The sequence below is a fragment of the Colossoma macropomum genome, unplaced genomic scaffold (assembly GCF_904425465.1).
Source record: "Colossoma macropomum unplaced genomic scaffold, Colossoma_macropomum, whole genome shotgun sequence".
Classification (NCBI taxonomy): Eukaryota; Metazoa; Chordata; class Actinopteri; order Characiformes; family Serrasalmidae; genus Colossoma; species Colossoma macropomum.
In genome coordinates, this window is record NW_023494787.1 from 26,489,485 (window position 1) to 26,508,845 (window position 19,361).

General features: G+C 41.9%; 1 protein-coding gene across 1 annotated transcript in view; it reads left to right on the forward strand.

The window, feature by feature from the left end:
* cacna1ha (calcium channel, voltage-dependent, T type, alpha 1H subunit a) overlaps positions 1-19,361 on the forward strand; it is a 50,463-nt gene that overhangs the window by 1,449 nt on the left and 29,653 nt on the right. The window contains 6 exon segments of the mRNA XM_036566689.1: positions 271-368; positions 5,143-5,302; positions 6,944-7,256; positions 14,432-14,524; positions 14,647-15,427; positions 16,714-17,069. Coding sequence (XP_036422582.1) covers positions 271-368; positions 5,143-5,302; positions 6,944-7,256; positions 14,432-14,524; positions 14,647-15,427; positions 16,714-17,069 — 1,801 coding nt within the window.

A 19,361-nucleotide genomic window follows, 5' to 3' on the forward strand; every position in this document is an offset into this window, starting at 1 on the left:
CAGACACCAAACATGCCTTGGGGGTTAGGGTACAGTTCTGCAAATTCAGTTTGAACTATTCCTTTAATACATTATTACAATTGAAGACAACACTGGATACACCAGAACACTCTGGATATGTCTGCTGGAACAGAGATCACTTTTCTGATGTAATCAATAAGAGGTGCTCAAAAGGAAAGGTCAGCTGGAGTTGCCTACAGGGGTGACCTTTAGTGCCCAGTGCTGATTGCGGAGACTGAATTGTTTTCCCTGTGCTTTGTTCCACCTCAGGATGTTGGAGTACTCACTGGACGGCCACAACGCCAGCCTGTCAGCCATCCGGACCGTACGCGTGCTCAGGCCTCTAAAAGCCATCAACAGAGTTCCCAGTAAGAGCCTGCTACGTTCCCCACAATACCCATCAGCTAGAATCATCTGATATGAGACAGGCAGAGAAACCACACGATGTCTGGTGATAAACAGATGGGCGATGTTTATTAGCCGCATGTATGAGGAGGCGGTATGGGATAGACCAGTTACAGAGCACTTAGTGCTGTATACATTACACCACCCAACATCCGCTGCAAATCGGAGGAAACACGACACCGATCTGATGGAAGCATCTGTGGTGTTTTTTCTGGTAATGTCCTATGTATGACAAAAAGAATAGTTGCATTAGATCACCTCAAGATTGCTTTCAAAACCACAAATTGTGTGTGTATTTGTTTTAACGTACGCACATCCTTACAGTTGTAAGCAAGCACAGTTCCTAGTGCTCTTCCCTGTGTTACCCCTCACAGAGTTATTGGTCAGCAGAGCAGGGGGTGCTTTTGTTCCATTTTTTCTGGAGCACTTGTTCAGTGTGGAGCAGGTTGTAGATTTAGCGCTTAGTTAATCTTTCCCCTGCTGCATGGATTTTAATGGCTCCACTGTAGCACAGATGGGGGAACTGATAGTGTGATTTATCCACCAGAGTCTGAGGTTGCTGCTAAGGAGAATGCCTTCAGTCACAACTGATTTTATCGCTCGCAGAGGGTAGAAGTGCGTCTGTATGTGTGTGTTTGTGGCTGTATGCTCATGAGCTTGTTTGTTGTTTTCTTGGAGTAGTCTCTGCCTCAGATAATCTGCCCACATGTGTACGGAGCCTCTGCTGTGTACGGTACGTTAAGCTGGACACAGCTCTCAGGATTTTACCTTAGTATTTTTCCCAGCATTCTGATTGGCTATCCACACAACAAACTTTTGCAAGCATTTACTGGCTTTATGCTGTGTGACTGAGTCATTGGAGTAAGATATAGTCGCTGGATTGGAAAAGGTATGTGAAGGTTACGGCATAGCAGCTTGAAATTCTAGTCAAGAGTTTTCTTTGATGTATTTATTGCTTTTAAGTAAGATATTTTCGCGTGTTTGCCAGTAAATACCAATTTGTTGTTTTGTTTTGGTTGTAGCCCTGTTCTGGAAAGTCACCTGTCCCTACTTATCACTCTAAAACAACAGTCTGTGGTTTGTTACTTTACATGTCAGTCAAATGGCTCTTTCCTCGTAATGTTTGTGGTTCTTGGCCATGTTAAATACAGATTCCACCGTTTTTTTTAAAGTTCTGCATGATTGTATAGTGTATGATGTAAACAAAGTCATTTAGAGTGGTTTGATGTGAAATGCTCCGTTCTAGAGTAACTTACAGAGTCAAAATTGTTCACAGTGGTGGTAGGAACCAGACATTTGTTTAACCCCTTAACCCTGGCCAGGGCTGACAGGCAGGCCCAAAGTTTTATTACATACTTTTATAACTTCAGAATAGCTTAGCCAGTTTGCATTGAAGTCTCTGTAGTTACTTAGTAATAAGCCTAAGTATGTAGTAAGCCTGGGATTTCTAAGAAGTTTCTAAAAGTTCCCTCACATAAAGTTATTTAGAATATGCTGCCTGATGCGAGAGATGTTGATTTACTGAGATAAGACTTTGGATTAAAACCTTTTTTAAATGTTGGCAGCTGGGTACATGCAGGGCATGCAAGACAAAATAGTTCCCAAAGAAAACGTTTTTTTTTCTCATTTATTGTTATTTAACCATTATAATTATAACATAACAAAAACTCAAAGGATGTGTAGGTTCACTAGTCATTTTGTATAGCAAATAAAATGTCTCACCCCTGGTAAAGAAATAAGAGCTAGTAAGTTTCTCTGCAATGAACCATTTTACATTAAACCATTATGGATGACTTTGTTTACATCACGTGTTTGAACTATGCAGAAATATGAAAAAATCATTGGATTTCCTTTTAAAGGCATGAAACACGCCTGACTTTCTGACAGTAGGCAGAAGTCTGGTTTGTGAGTCTGCCCTCGGAGCGTCTCACACCTGCAGGTTAATTCAGATAGTAAGTTTGACTCTGGTGGTCGCTCTTTACAGAGACTGTATCTCCCTCAGTGTTGGCATGTGTGTGTGTGCTGGTCTCCTCATCTCTCTCCACTCTGTAATGGAGCGCTCCTCTAGGGAGCTCATTACTCCGGCCGCACGGCGCTGGAGCCTCCTCTGAGACGGCTCCAAGCCATCTTTAGGTGGGAGGCAAAGGGAGAGAGGCCAAGACAGGCCACACAGAGGATGTTGCCGCTCCACTCAAACAGGTCCATTTAAGGCCCTCTCCTCTTCTCATCATTCACTAGAATTACATCAGCCGTGCGCGCACACACACGCGCACACACACACACACACACACAGAGTAGGCATTTCCGTTGAATGTATCCCAGCGCCCAGACAGTATTTTTCTCTTTGTCGTCTCCTCATGTTTTGCTACTTTCTGGCTTTAATTCAGGCACTCAGACCCCAGACTGGTATGCGGTGTGCGGTTGCAGTGTTCGCTCATTAGTGCTTTGACATCAGTTAGACAAAGTGGAAGAGTATCCATTAACTCCTGGTGGTTGACCTTTCTAGTGCTTCTTCCCAGAAACTCAGTTGTTTCGCCTAAGCTGGATCAATAGTTTGTAACAACATACACAGAGTTACTGATGTATGAACTAAATCAAAACCCGAGTGTCATCTGTTAGCTGCTGCCTACTCACCCTCAGGCGCATTAAGAAGGCATCGGCAGTTTCAGGCAGGAAGAATCCATTTGGGATGGGTCTGGATAGCCTATCTTTGGGTAAAGGAGCATTAGTTCTCCCTGAGGAAGGCTATTTTCTGCTGCTGATGTTCTCCTCCAGCTTATACATTCTGACAACTCAAGTGGCGCCTCACTGAACTTATTTCACTCCACTCTGTAGACTCACTTGACGATGTTCGCATGACCTGCTCTCTCTTTCTCAGGCATGGCTCTTTAAAAGTGGTGAGCATTTTCCTTTAAATGTTGAAGAACATGCATTATGCCCTTAAATCCTAGGGGCCTGTATGTGAGCCCACAGCACGGTTCCTCACTCCCACAACTACTTAAGTTGCATATTAGTTTCATAGTAGTTACTGGGTTGTAATCAAGACCACTAGTAGCGAGTCCAAGTCAAGACCAAGACCTGGACACATCGAGTCCAAGTCAAGACCAAGACTTTATAGTAGTCCAGAGTCTAGAGTCCCAGATTTTTTCAGAATGTAAAAATAAAAAAAAAAATGTTTGTAGTTTGTTGTACATTTATTATCATCCATTATACATGACATATTAATAAATCATTTTATATTTTATATTTTGTAACATACTATATTAAATGATATATTTACCCTTAAAATATTAATAATTATTATTATTGCATTATAGTTTTAGTTTGACTTGGCATTGTAACTGTGGGAATCAAATGATGAATGGTAAGGTTATTTTCTGTCCCTTCTTTTCTAAAACCTTTTCAGAATCACACCATCTAAAGTAATTTGAATATAAACCAAACAATATACACCCATTTTTATTATTAAATGAAAACATAGCAATAACATTCTGATCTGCCCTTTTATTATGTTTGAAGTTATTGTTGTTATTAAATATTGATAGAAAACGTTTATTTTCCAGTTACCTCAAACAGACACTACACTCGGCTGATCCTGAGTCCGAGTCCACCGAGACCACGTTACTCCAAGACCGAGACAAGACTTAGTCAAAATGGTGTCGAGACTGCGACCATTAATTTATGCCCTTGAGACGAAGACCGGACTTGAATACTACAACACCAGTAGATACTGAATAATAGGTGTAGGATAGTGAAAATCACATATTAAATAATGTAATGCTGAATGACATTTTTAAAAAACCTTTCGCTTTGAAAGTTGTGACTGCAAGCAAGTGTGTACATGGCTCTTTCTTCTCTTAATGATGCACTAAAAAACACATTGTGTCCTAATAGTGTCTCCTACTGGACAAACCTCAGACTGCTCAACTTGCTCTTGTAAATGAGCTAATTCCCATGCCATGTCCAGTAAATGTGCTTTGCATATAAAAAAAACTAGGTTTCCATCATTATAGCAGAGGTGCTGGAATTCAGCTAGACATGCCGGTGGGAGGCCAAGAAGTATTATTTCAAAACTGTATATGTCATCTGGACCAGTGGGAGATGCAAGTTGGACGCAAAATGCTGAGAATTTTCCTCAGAGCGTATGTCGCACTGTGGGATGCTCCAGCATATTTTTACTTCTGTGCTGCAGCATACAACAGGCTGCTAGCGTCTCCTGATGAAATTTGTGACCAATATGTGACTGTAAACATGCGTGCATTAGTGAGAGCTTGCATTTTCTTTCCTCCCTCAAGCCCTGCTGCGCCACAGTATCCTACTTTATAATGTCTCTGTGTGCGCATAAATTTATTTTACAGTAGAGGAAGCATAAAAAGCCTAGAGCTTTAGACATTTTGAAAATTTCAGTTGCAGACTGGCTGTTTCTTTGTTCTGAGGTGTCCCATTAAAATTCTGTGGTACACAGTTAATTGTAATTCACACTCCAAAGTCAACAGGTTCTTTGAGCTTAATGTTGCATAGAAGAATCCCATCCTCTACAAAAAATAACTGATTATGTAAAACTGTCGCTGTTAAATATGTATAGGCATTATCATGTTCTGTCTCTATGACACTCTTTATCTCTCTCTCTCTGTCTCTCTCTCTCTCTGTATCTCTCTCTGTCTCTCTCTCTCTCTCTCTCTCTGTATCTCTCTCTGTCTCTCTCTCTCTCTCTCTCTGAATCTTTTGTCTCTGCAGGTATGAAGATACTGGTGACTCTGCTCCTAGATACTCTGCCTATGTTAGGCAATGTCCTCCTGCTGTGCTTTTTTGTCTTCTTTATATTCGGCATTGTCGGGGTGCAGCTCTGGGCTGGTCTTCTGAGGAATAGGTGTTTCTTGGACAAGGAGGTGAAGGAGTAAGTGCCCATCCTCTTTCCTATGTCCATCCTCTCTCTGCATTCTCTCCTGCTGTCTCTCTATCTCTCCATCCCCCCACCCCCACACCCCTACTCCTCCAGGAGCACATCAGGGCTCCGGATGTGATCCAAAGCGACAGTCAACTGTTGCCAGCAGCAATGGCATTTCTGCTGCTGACAGCCTTGTAAACTGAACATCGCACCCCGGCGATGCGATGTCAAACAGCAGCCCCTGAGCAAGGGAGATGCGCACACCTTCGATAATGCTACAAACTTTTTGCATTCAAAGAATTGAAGAGCTGAGGAGTCAGAACAGCCAGAAAATGCCCTCTAAGTCATATTTTGATGTAATGGAACAGATTAGTGCTCTGTTTATGCTTTGTATTGTGTAGGGGTCCACGTGATTCAGTTATCATGATATAGCAGGAGTATTGTTTGTTAGCTCTTTGTTTAGCCCCAAAAACTGACTCACTGTTATATTTCTGTGGTGGAGCTGCTGGGGAGACTTGGTAACAGTCTTGTGTCTATTTTTAACAGTTGATTGTGTAAGATGATTGCAAAACCACTGCATCATGATACTGCATCATGGCCTTTATTCACACTTAGGTGATGAGCTGCTTTCTTTGTCTGGCCTCCTATTATCATCCTTTTCTGGTGCTGTTCTAAGTACCTCTGTCTGGACCAGCACATCTCATCATGCACTTCAGTGTCTGCTGCATATTATTGTTTTTTTTTTTCAATTTGCACTGTTGTATTTTTTACATGTACTACGTTACTATATTTACACTCGTCAACTCATTGACACTAGTTTATAGTCATTACTTTGATGCACCTACATCTCTTACTTAATTATGTATGACATACAGGGTGTCTATAATGTGTTCTTGTTTTGCACCACATTGTTTTCTGTGTATTTTGGACTTCGCAGGAAAAAAGTAAAGCATTTAATTTACTTGATTCAAAATTTACGTTTGCATTTCTTCCGGTTTCTTTTGGTCCTAATATATTACTGTAATTATATATGGTAATATATTTTAGTGATAAAGAAACAATTCATTGTTCTACTCTTGTCATTGCACATAGCTGCACTGAATTCAGATGCCACCTTTTTCTTGTGTGGCAATAACTGGGTCCTCGTGGGTCCTTAAAACATTTTATAAAGTTAAACAGATTTGTAGGATTTCTTATTTTTTACAAGTAGAGATATTCTAAGATGAGGTCTTGGTTGAAATTCAGAATAGTCCAACAACCAAAAATAGCCAGCTGACAGTGGCCCTGTGGGATAAAACTGACCATTGACGAAAGAGGTAGAGCATGGCAGAAGTGATGACAAATTCAAGCACACTGAAAAGACCATGTAAGGACAAGAGAGAGTAGTTAGTGAAGCTAGATATATGTGACATATATATCTCAAAGCGTACATCCATATTTGTTTTTTAGTTTGTTTGAATAAAATACATGTTAATACCTGCTATATTTGTGTTTGTTCTGTGTGGTGGGAGTGATATTATATAATGCAATATGTTTTGTTAGGTCTTAATTTGAAAAAAGAAAAAGGAATTAAATTTGATTTTTGAAAAATGTACAGTGACCGTGACTAAAGTCTTGAATATTGAAACCTTGAATCTTGTTCCTTCACAGTATGTATAATCTGTCCTTCATGAGTCCGTACTTCATGCGTGAGGAAGGTGAGGACAGCCCATTCATCTGCTCTTCTGAGAAGGAGAACGGTATGCTCCGCTGCCGTGACGTGCCTCGATTAAGGGAGGGCGAGACAGAGTGCACACTCAATGCAACCCCTGGACATGCCTATTTCGGCACCGATGGGTCCAACAGGAACAGCTGTGTGAACTGGAACCAGTACTACAGTGTATGTCGGCCCGGAGAACTGAATCCACATAAGGGGGCTGTGAACTTTGATAATATTGGATATGCTTGGATCGCTATATTCCAGGTGAGTACCTCATGTTCTGTTGGTGTCCATGCATGTAGGTTACCAGTGAAACCTGCCCTATCCAGCTCTGAGTTGTCTGAAGTGGGAATGCTTTAATTAATTGAATTCAGGCTAAAATGTTGCTTGTTAGTTCATGTCCTTGGACGTTTTAAGCACAATCTATTGTCTCAAATCATTCAACAGACAAAATTCTTGTTTCTCCATAATCTTTGATTGAAGTATAGTGATTTTTGTCCATCTCTAAATGTCAGCTGATGTTTGGTGGTGTCAAATTGTTCCAGTGGCCAGGAAAAAAATGATACTAACCAATAATGCATAGCATGTTTTCCTTCCTCCTTCCACCACCCCCACCTGTCTTCTTCAAGTGACAGCATCCACTGTCACCTCCTGGCTGCAAGTACATGCAACTGCAGTTGGTTGATTGTACATGGATTTATTTTAACAATAACCTGACTTTTTTCTTCCTGAAGTCTTTTCTCTTTATCTTGCTTTTGCGGTAAAAATGTAAGAAAAGCGAAAGCAACTGGGATGCTAAATGGCTAGCCTGTTAACCAGTGCTTTCCCTCATCTTTATATCTTTATTTTAAAAAGTAAAAAAACAATATAATATATATAAACATATACTTAAATCATGCTGTCAACAAATATTACATCATGTTTCAAAATCTATGGAAAATACACATAAAAGTGTTTTACATTTGTATCTTATTACCACAACACTGCCACAGTTATGTTTCGAATCTCCTAACCTTCAGGGGGTTACTTACTGATTACTGATTAGATATTTCCCTGTGTATGTGCCGAGAGGTTGATAACCAGAAAGTCGCATGTGACCCCTTCATGTGATGTCTATATAATCTAACTGCAGACTTGCTCTTTTCTCTTCTCATCTTCAGACTGAGTGTGCAGCTCAGCAACACAATTCGTAGGGTAAGAGCTACAAAATTCTTTCTTACTCTGCGGCCTGTTATCGTTGAGTCCTTGTCCGACCACATATAAGCATCTTGATGTAGGCTCGGACCCCTTAGGGGTGTAGCTCTCCCCTCACCTTCAGCATAGTCAGTGTTGGGGATAAAGCTTAGCCACTGGGCTAGTGGAGCCTTCTTGTACATAGCAGGCTCCATATCCCCAGTTCCTGCATAATCTACAGACGGATGTCATCGACTCCTCGTCCAGCCACACCTCAAGCATTTTGGTATGTGATCTGACCTATGAGGGTTGTAGCTCTTCCCTCACCTGGAGCAGGTTTGGTGTTGGGCATAAAGTTTAGCCGTGGGGCTAGCGGAGCCTTCAGGTAAGCTCTCAGTCTCTAGAAGCCCTAGCTCCCACATTGCTTCACCATATTGGACTCTGACCATGGCCACAGCTTATCCCCTTCGTGCCTAGGGTAACCATACATTGCACATGCATAATTTTCCCTTACTTCACCACCAAGAGCGGCTAGCTGGCCTGGAAGCCAGGAACGAGCAGCACCACCAGCACCACCATGCTTGGCCAAGAAGGCAGCTAAGCAGCCTCAGATGAAGCGGGGCAGGTGCTGCATAAGGAAAAATGGTCTACTCTACTAACTAAATGGATGGACTCATTTTCTGAGAACTTAATACAGCTGAATGGATGCAGATGGAACCAGGGAAGTGCTTTCTGAATGTCTTTTTCTCAGCCGGGGGGCTCTGTGCATAGCACTCCAGCCCCTGGAGCCTCTTTCCACCTTACCCTCCCAGCATTTCGATGCAAGTGCATCAAAATGCGCTTGCAGTTACACATGTCCAGGTTGATGATAAGTCAGTTTCCTGTACACAGAGAGGTAGTGAGAGCAGATGCATCTACCACAGGATGAGGGTGCAGAATGGCAGCACAGTCAGATTCATGGCAAGTGGTCAGCAGACATCACTGAGGAACATATCAACCATCATGAGCTGTGAACGGTGAAACATGCCTTATTTTCTTCCAAACCTCCATGGCAGACATGCTTGTACCTTTGGACAATTGAGCCACTGTCCACCATGTGAATCATTACGGCAGCACCAGATCTCAGGTGTTGTTAAGGCTGGTGCAGGACCTGTGGACGTGGGCACATCTCAAGTTCTTGTCATTGAGAGCTGCTTATCTAGTGAGTGTGACCAACCAGACAGCACACACACTCTCACAATACACTGAGCCGATAGAGACTTTACTGAGACGTGGTCAGTATGATCTGGGGCAAACATGGATTGGCACGCAAACCTGTTCGCCTCATCAGACATTTGGCTGTGTTCTCGGAATGGGACCAAGACAGTCCACTGGGTTAGGATGCCCTGGCCACAACTGGCCAAGGGAGCTGCTGTTTGCGTTTCCCCAACTGCGTCTCATTCCAGCTCTCCCAGACATTTCTGCAAGAAGAACATTGGGTCCTCCTGGTGGCACCATGGTGGCCGAGGCAACCGTATTTTCTTCTGCTTCTGTCTTTATTACAGGACGTTCTGTGGGAACTCCCTGTAAAGAAGGACCTTGTCACCCACCTGGGGGAGTTTCTCCAGCTATAGCTTTGGCCCTTAAGGCCAACTCAGATCTGTCGTAGTTCTCTCCTGGTGTCAGAAATACTTCAACTGTAGTTCCTTCAACTCATGCCTTATACGAGCGCAAGTAGCAGGCATTTGCATGCTCTGTGGAGCTGGGGAGATCTTCCTCTACTTTGCAAGTGGCTGTCCTCTCCAACCGTCTGGCTCTAAGCAGTGGCCCATCTCTGGGCTCCCACAAATTGATTGCGGCTTTCTTGAAAGGGGCACAGAGACTTCGCCTGTCCTGCTCATCTCAGCCACTGCCCTGGAAGCTCCAGATGCTGTTGTACTACATATGCAGTGCTCCATTTCCAACCCTTGGTGCAAAACCCTTCCTAAGTGGCTGTCATTGAAAACAACACTTTTGCTCTTTGCTGTGGCAAAGTACAGAGGTGAGCTACAAGCATTATTGGTCAGCCTCCTGTGCCTCCTGGGGGATCCAGACGATGTGAATGAACCTGACCTTCCAGCCAAAAGTTCTCAGTTCTGTCTGCGTACACTGACCATTCAGACCCCAGGAGACAGCTCTTATGTCCTGTCAGGGAATTGAAGTGCCAAGTCTGCTACAGTGAAGGTGCGGAATACAAGCCAAGCCATATAGCCCCGGTGATATCACATGTGACTCATGTATACACAGCCTCTCGGTCTGAAGCTGCGTATGCAGGGAAATATCCACTCAGTAAGTAGCACAGTCATCCACTACTCACACAACAGCGGTTACATTTGTAAAACTAATGTAGTAATGTAGTTGTTTTGGTTCTCATCCTTACAATTTAGAAGGAAAACATTAAAGTAAAGGGATTCAGCAGTTAAAAGTAATATAAGTTGATTTTTCTTTAAAAAAGAAACAAAAAAATGCTAAATATCAGTAATGAGAAACATCTATGAGAACACATTGTGGTAATGAGAATTAGGGTATAAAATGTAAAAATGTATAAAAAACTTTAAAATACAAACATAAACTCCAACTTTACTGTATCATGTATAGCTCCAATTGATCTACTACATTATATGAATATTGTTTATCTGCGTGATGCTTGTAACACTCAAGTAATTAGGGATATTTTTGGGGCAGTTTTGTGAGAATGACCCACGTACTAGACTTAGTACTTAACTGATAAGACTGGTGTATTGAATCAGGGAAATCACCAAACTGTACTGGACTTTCAAGGACCAGAGCTGGAAATCCCTGATCAAGCTTCTCTATTGTGTTGTGTGCAACAGAGTGGAAAGTCATTTGAAAGTGAAATACAGTTTAAATGCTGCAATTTTTTTTGTTCTAATCACAATTTTAAATGCAAAGACAGAAGACGCTTTCACCACTCCACCACTAGTTTTTTTTCACTTTTCCAGAGAGGACAGAGTCCTATTAGACACGCTCCAGCTGCACCAAATAATTAAATATCCCCTGAGCAAATGTGATGTTTTAGTCATCCTAGTCCTATTCTCCCTCACGGCTCTCCAAAGATTACTTTTTTTTTGTCCATGAGATGTATTGTCCATCTTTGTCTGTGGAATTGAAATGTTTCCCAGAATATCATAAAAGACAGCGCATGTCTTGTATTAATTCATCAGCTTTTCCAATCTGGCCTGCAAAATCACAGTGGCACATAAGGCTGTGGCTCAGGCCCCTGCTTAAAGAGATTAAATATGCGCAGACACATTCCTGGTTGGGGGCGTTCAGGCATGCGGTGATCGCACAATAAGAGCTGCTCTCTGTTCTCTGGTAATGAGAGCCTGCTGCTCAGATAGTTTGGGTTTGCAGACTGGGTCAGTCATTTGCTTCCTCTTTTCCCTGGGTTAATGGTAAAACATGATGTGCTGTAATTTAGGATGAGGGACTGCCACTGTCTCACGTGTGTAAACAAGGAAGCATGACAGAAAATTTAGTCTCATGCTGTCTCCTTTAACACTAAGGTGACAAGATTTTCTGAAATGAAAACAGGGATATTTCCAATTCAGCGGTCAATACATTATTAAAATATCCAATGTTTTAATCTGCGTTGTACTGTAATGAACTATGGTGAAGGCCGACTAATAAAATTGGGTACTAAGTAAGTAACTTTGTAAACCATGCCAGAAAATCATGCATTAGCCTACCATGGTGAGTGAAGCTATGGTACATTCAGTAAAGAAAATGGTCAGCATGCATGGGAATACATTACAATAGTCCTATAAAAGATTTATATTTCTTGCTTTTTCCCTTCACAAGATTTGCTGCTAGTCGCTTTTTAGAAATAAATATATATAGAATATTTTGGCAGTAAAAAGAGACCTGCGGCTATAGCCCAATAGTCAGACCTCAGACACACCCCTGGGCTATCCCCAGTTCTAGAGAAACAGAGACGGCTGCTATCAGTATATGCCATATGTTTTTTTTTCTTTTTTGCTTCAGCAAGAGGTATCAGACTCCTAGTGATGTTTTTGTAGAATAGTATAATATACAGTAATATTATGTGTATATAGTATTAAATAGTATAGAATACTGTTAATATACAATCTCACACACACACAGACATTTTCTAAACTGCTTATCCTTCTGGGTCATGAGGGGGCCTATCCCAGCGGTCATTGGGCAGAAGGCAGGATACACCCTGTACAGGTCACCAGTCCATCGCAGAGTCTAAGCTCAAGTACAAAAATCATAAATAACAGCTTGACATTATAACATTTACATTTATTAATGTAAATTTTGCTAATATTATAATTAGGTTAATGATACAGTAGTGATTCCTTTATCTTTATAAACATTAAAACTAAACAAAACATTTTCCAGGTACAGAGAAAAATCAATGTGATTAACTAAAAATCTGGCCAAATCTTTCCAAAACATTTTTACAAAATCACAGTCTCAGAAAGCCAAATAACAGTTTGTTGGGTAGTATCTATGTAATATTTTAAATAAGACGTCCTTTATTAACATATGCCAAATGTCATATATGGACGGCTGAAAAAGTGACGCATAAAAAAAAAGATGCAGTATTTGTAGATCGTATGGTAGCCTAAATCCAAGTAGATTGTATGCCTAGACAAATATGATATGTAGACAAGTACAGGTATGTACCTATCACCTGGTAGTACGATTCAAGTGCCTAAAACTAGACGAGCACTGGTGGAAGTGGTCAGTAGATAGCAGCAGCAGCCCCCACTGTTGGTCAAATCAAGTACAGCGCAAACGTCTGCCCATCTGCTCTACTGCCAGGTCTTTCTAAGGACTTTCCGGTGTGTTTTCAGTTCACTGTTAAAACAGGGATATTTCAGGGGATATCTCCAGCCAGGGACAGGTCACCAAAAATGGGGACTGTCCCCAGAAAACAGGGATGTCTGATCAACCTTTATAACACAGCACTGGACCTCCATTAGCTAAGTGGCAGGATAGGACTTCATTTACAAACGAGAAAACAGGCCAGTGAGAAGTTGGGGATTGACTGTGCCCAACTCAGTGTGATCATGTAAGGACCATTATGGGGCAACTGATTGCCTTGTAACTCTTATCAGTTCACGTCTCACCAGGAACTTTGCTGTGTGCTTAAAAAGCCTGCAATCCCTGGAAATTGGTCTCTTGTATCTGCAGTAATGGCACACTATATTAACCAGCATAAATGAAGGACAGCCAGCAGTGCTCTCACATTAAAAGAAAAACATGTGGACAAAATTTAAGTAAGTTTTTGGAAGCAAAGTGCAATGATCCAAAAAGCTGTGATGTAGTTTTGTATTCATTGTGCTAATAAAAGCTAGGGATGCATCGATATGGAAATTCTGGGATGTTTCTAATATCCAGTATTGTCTGTGTACATATCTGTCAATGCCAATACAACAAAATTAAGAAAACATAGAACTTGGGACTGCATTCACCTGAATTAGCATAAAAGAGTAATGTAAAATATATTTTTAAATGGTTACAAATGCAGTTAAACTAATAAAATGAATACATTTTGGGACAGTAGCCCAGTACTGCCTAAATGCCCTTCACTTCCAGATTGCAAAAAATATGTCCTCATATATAGATTTGTAATATTAGCCAAATCTAAACAGCTATCTGATGCTGATTTTTTTAAAGCACTTATCTGATGATACTGATGTGATACTGATATCATTGTGCATTCCTAATAAAAACATGTCATGAACAGAATACCATGTTCAGCAAAAAACATGGTGCAAAATTGTTTTGAAGCTTTTGTTCTCCACTAGTGGTCTTGAACCTGTGTCTAACTAAATGTCTAACTAAAGTTAGATGCTTTTATATCTCAGTATCTCCGCCTTTATATTATCAGCATTCCACCTCAGAGCTTCTGTCCTTTTATGTTTGTTTCCTATCATATTCTCATCTGAAAAACCCAGAGGTAAACAACATGAAAGACTTGCCAGGCTTTTTAGTCCCCAGATAATCTTCTCCAAAACATGGAGTGGTGTTTGAGGTGGCAGCTGTGTGTGGATTAGGTAGTCAGAAAAGAGAACACATACAGCCATGAGAAGAGAATGCATCTGTGCTCACATAGTGATCACTGCTCTTCTGTTAATGACAGCATTACAAGAAATATAAAGTATAAATCAAATGCACCCATTCCTGGCAGCAGATTATCTATTACTCCCCATCATGATTCAATATCTGAATCTTTTCTTGTATTCTTTTTACAGGTTATCACTTTGGAAGGATGGGTGGACATCATGTATTACGTTATGGATGCCCACTCCTTTTACAATTTTATATATTTTATATTGCTCATCATAGTAAGTATGCTTCTTTCCAGTCCCTTATGCTATGTTTGTATTGATGCATGTACTTTAAGAACTGCTTGCTATGCACTGTAGCTCAAGGCAGTGAAAGAAAATGTGTTGTGTATCCTTCCCAGGTGGGCTCTTTCTTCATGATCAACCTGTGCCTGGTTGTAATTGCAACCCAGTTCTCTGAGACGAAGCAGCGGGTGAACAAGCTGATGAAGGACCAGCGTGTATGCTACCAGTCCAATGACAGCACGCTGGCCAGCTACTCGGAGCCTGGCAGCTGCTATGAGGAGATGCTCAGGTACATCAGCCACCTGTACCGGAAGGTGAAGCGCCGTGTGTCGCGCGTATACCACGGCTGGCAGAGCAAGCGCCGGAAGAAAATCAACCCCAACAGTGGCCTTCCCGGAGGGGGAGGAGGCGCAGGCCCAGGGGGGGCAAATGGGCACAGCAGGCAGAGAAGCAGTGGCCACTGGGCGCGTTCCATTCGTAACCTCATCCAGCACCACCAGCACCACCACTGTCACCTTAGCAATGGCCTCCCCAGCCCACAGGCCACTGCAGGAAGCAGCGAGGCTCTGGAGATGAGGTTCATCACACCAGGGCCACAGCTAGCATTTCCCTCACAGCTAACCACTGGGCAGGATCTTTCACCAGTAGCCCAGTCAGTGCACAGCATCTTTCAAGGTGACTTTCATGAGGCCCCGCAGGTTTGCACAGGCACCGCAGCTGGTGTGACTCCACTAGGGAGGCTTAATGGGGGCATGAACTATCCTACCATTTTGCCATCCTTCATCTGCAGCTACACAGGCAGAAACCCCACAGCCAAAGGGAGGGGCGAGCCCAACAACGGCACGGCAGATGTGTCAGATCCATTTGAAAAACTTCAGCAGCTCACAGGAGACCACAGTAAGAGCTCTTTTCATGCCAACTTCATGGTCCAAGTCCAGTTCACGTAGCAGGAGCACATAGCTCACAGTCAAAGAGACTGTAAGGCAGTGGTTTACAGATGTGACAGAAAATCTATGCCTCAAATGTTAAAGTCATTAACACGATCCTTAGATGGTTGAGGCTTCAGTAAGTGTAGATAGTGAGAGCTGGAAGTGAGTGATATGTTAGTCCTGAAGATTTTTACAGGCTAGGAACAGCAGTTCATTCTTACTTAGAAGGATAAGCTTATTCATGAAACATGCTCTGTCATTATGGGGTGTTTCATTATTGTTAGTTAAAGTTAAAGAAGTTAAAGATTTAGGTTTCTGTAGCTTAGCATGGTTCAACACATTTGCTCCCATAAGAGTAGTTTGAGAGTAGTAGTTTGATTTATTCTTTTATGCTCTCGGTCTGCAGATTTGCAATATGGAGCTTGTCAGCACCCATTTAATCTCTTGTCTAATAACAGAATTTTTATACCTCAAATTCAGTGCCTCTATCAGCAGTGATTTCTACTTATAGCCCTGACTGCACGAATCACCTCCACTTCAACTCAAGAGGGCGGTGCTGTATGATTAAGTCTTCCCCAACAACATTAAAATGAAGAAAAGCGCAGACTCCAGGATTTTCAAATTAAGTGGTAGTTTTATTATGAGGCCATGAGATGAAAGGCATTAAACAGAGGGACAGGAAAAGGAATAGAGTACCGCTTCCAGGGTTGTGTTCTTCATCACTGATCATCTGTGCTTGGTTGCCAGACTCGGTGCCTGGAGGGTCCAGTGTGTAAACTGTGTGAACTGTTTTTAATTGGCTTAATTTGACCATAATTAACACTTATGTATTTCCGTGAACAGATAGCTTTAAAATGCACCTGATGTTGGTTGTGATGCCATGTGATTATGAATCATTTGAAGACATTTGTGGCATAAGCCAAATGGACTTTATGGGGTAGATGATTGAATCACAGGAGAGTTGGAGTGAGAACTCACCAATTTTGTTGTCTCCGGGAACGGTACTCACAATCCATGAGAAAGTAATGAAATCAAAACAGTTGTAAACAAGACAGCTATCCAAGCACATCAGTAATGGTGCGAGCATGCTATTGAAATACAAACCTGACATTTGCAAATGTGTCCAGTTTCCTAAATAAGCCGTGTTTATAATGGCCCTAGATTTCCCGAAATAGATGTGTAGTTATCTTAGAAGGATTTATGAGATTCTTTATGAGCTTCAACTGTTGAAGGAGAGTACTGTTCTTTCTGCAGGTCATGGCCGCTTGCTGCTGCAGATGACGGGTGTGGTGCCCACATCGCTGCTCTTCGAGGTGCTGGGCTGCCCATACTGTGCCCGGGCACTGGAGACCATGGACCTGGAGCTGGCTGAGTCTGAGTGCTCCCGGTCCGAGGGGGAGGTGGTGCATGAGTTCTCTCACGGAGCAGAATTCAAACCAGTCCATTCGCGCCACCACAAGAGGTTTCAGGAGCGCAGCCGCATGACTCGTTACTGGGAGGACTTCAGGGACAGGATGAAACGCATAGTGGATAGCAAGTACTTCAATAGGGGGATTATGATTGCCATCCTCATCAACACCTTGAGCATGGGAATCGAGCACCACGAGCAGGTAAGTCCCATCAATACTCTCCTTCAGCTTCTTCCTGCTTGCCGGTGGTCACCGCTCTGGAATCCTTCATGAGTGATCCCAAGCTGCATTTTACAGACGCTACACTCGTCTGTTTTACATCTGCTATTGTCAAAGTAAGAGCCTGAGATAGCAGTCAGATTACTTTAGCAGCGATTGTTGGGGAAAGGGGGGCAAAAAAGCCAGTTGAGGGAACAAAGACCATTTTCTTCAGGAGCGAAGTGGAACCATGTGGCCTGTGTCTGTTTTTTATCAAGGGCTGAGCAATATACTCCTCAGAAGTACAGTATCTGACTGGTGTACACAAAGGGATTATCTAGTTATTTCTTTTTCATTCATAAACAGTGCAGAGGGATTCATGGCCTTATTGGGCTAACAGACTCTGTGGTTATGTAACTATGCGCAGTGCTGCACTGCACCTCCTCTTGCTGTGCCCTGGACTTGCTACTGTGGAGTGGGGATCTCTTTACTTGTAATATTGGGCAGAAGCCTGTGGGTTGAGATTCATCTGATCTGATCAAGATCTCATGGGGACATACTTGTGCGGATGTTGAGCATCCCATAACCTAGTTACAGTTTGCCATTTGCTGCAGCCGTTACAGTGTGGAGAGGTTAGCACAGAAAAATGGCACACATCAAGGAACGGATAGAGTAGACTGAACGATGCTGACATTTTGTTATACTCCAGTGATATTTGGAGCAGGTGTTCCTAAAAATATCATGAACAGCCTTTTTTGATTGTGAATTATTGTTATGGATTTGACAAGTCAGCCCATGTTTAATGTAAGTTGCTGTGTAACACTGCAGGCTGAGCAAGCGGAGCGTGGCTAACACTGACATCGTTTACATTGGTGATAAATATACACATAGATCCTGCTGCATAATTTAGCGATCAGTCTGCAGAAAAAAGCTGTGTGTACAACCCCTTTTTGCCTTATAACCCCTTTTAACTTTGATAATGGCTGATAAAATATGACCTGTTTGTGATGGGATTGCTAATGCTTAGGTCATTTATTGTTGAAGAATGTCTGAAACAGCACATTCTTCTTTTAAGAAGATGAAAAAAGTTGTAAATACCCAGTGGGCCAGTTTCTCAGACCCAGATTAAGCCTAAACCTAGATTAAATAGCATTTCCAATAGTGATTCACAATTGGCATTGCAATTTAGTCCAGGACCTGGCTTAATCCACGTCTGGGAAACCAGCCCTGTCTGCAGCTTTTTCAAGCTCTGTGTTCAGTATCCAAATTAGCGACATTAAACAAGAGTCATAAACTAAATATGGGATTAATTTGTTGGCATTTTGAAGCTAAAACTAGGATTTTGCTCTGTGTTGGGCATAAAAAAGCTTACTTAAACTGTAGGTAGAATTTACACCTCCTCTAAAGAGGGATGTTACTGAGTTATGTTTTTGCTCTGTAGAAGTCTGCAATATAATAACTGTCAGGACATAATAACATACTATAAAGCAAAGCCCCTTGTTCATTGTCATCTTCTGTACCCTGAGTGTACCCTGCTGTTTTAAATCTGTACTAGACCCTATGAATCATTTCATGGAGCAAAAGGACACAATCATAGCTTGAGGTCATTTTATTGCTCTGTTAGTATATTGCTGTCACAACTGCAGTATGCTAGTTCTATGTGTTAAGAAAGCTGTTTAAACCTAAAGTGAACTCCAAAAAATACCCTGATGTGGAGTGTTGGAATGGAAACCAAGGTTGTCGTCTATAACTTTATGCTTTGCCTAAAATGAATGAGTTTTGTATGTACACTGTATTCTCCTGAGCGCTGCTGGACATGATTTTGCTTCTTTATATGGAGTTATATCTTAAGTAGATTTGGGAAAAAGGCAAGCAAAGAGTTTAGCCATCAGGCTTCAGACAGGCTTCCCACAACTGGAGATCAAGTTACTTTTGAATTCTCTCCCCCACTATTACATAAAGTTCCAAGCATTTGCAGAGTTAGGTGACATACATATAAGAAATAAAGGTGCAAAGAAAGGTCCTTGCACAATGCCATAGAAGAACGATGTTTGATTCTTTAAAAAACATTTTTAGCGATGCAATACTGCGAAAAAGATGTTTTGAAGCAAAATGACAACTATGTGGCCAAAACAATGCGATCATTTGACTTTGTGATGTCACATAGTTGTCTTCGTCACTATACAGAGCCTGTAGTGGCGGTGAGTGTCAGAAAGGCGTACACCAAGTTCTTTTAAGTATATTTTGCATAACGTGTTAATCTGTAGTTCAATTTCTCCAGTTCTTTCATTCTTT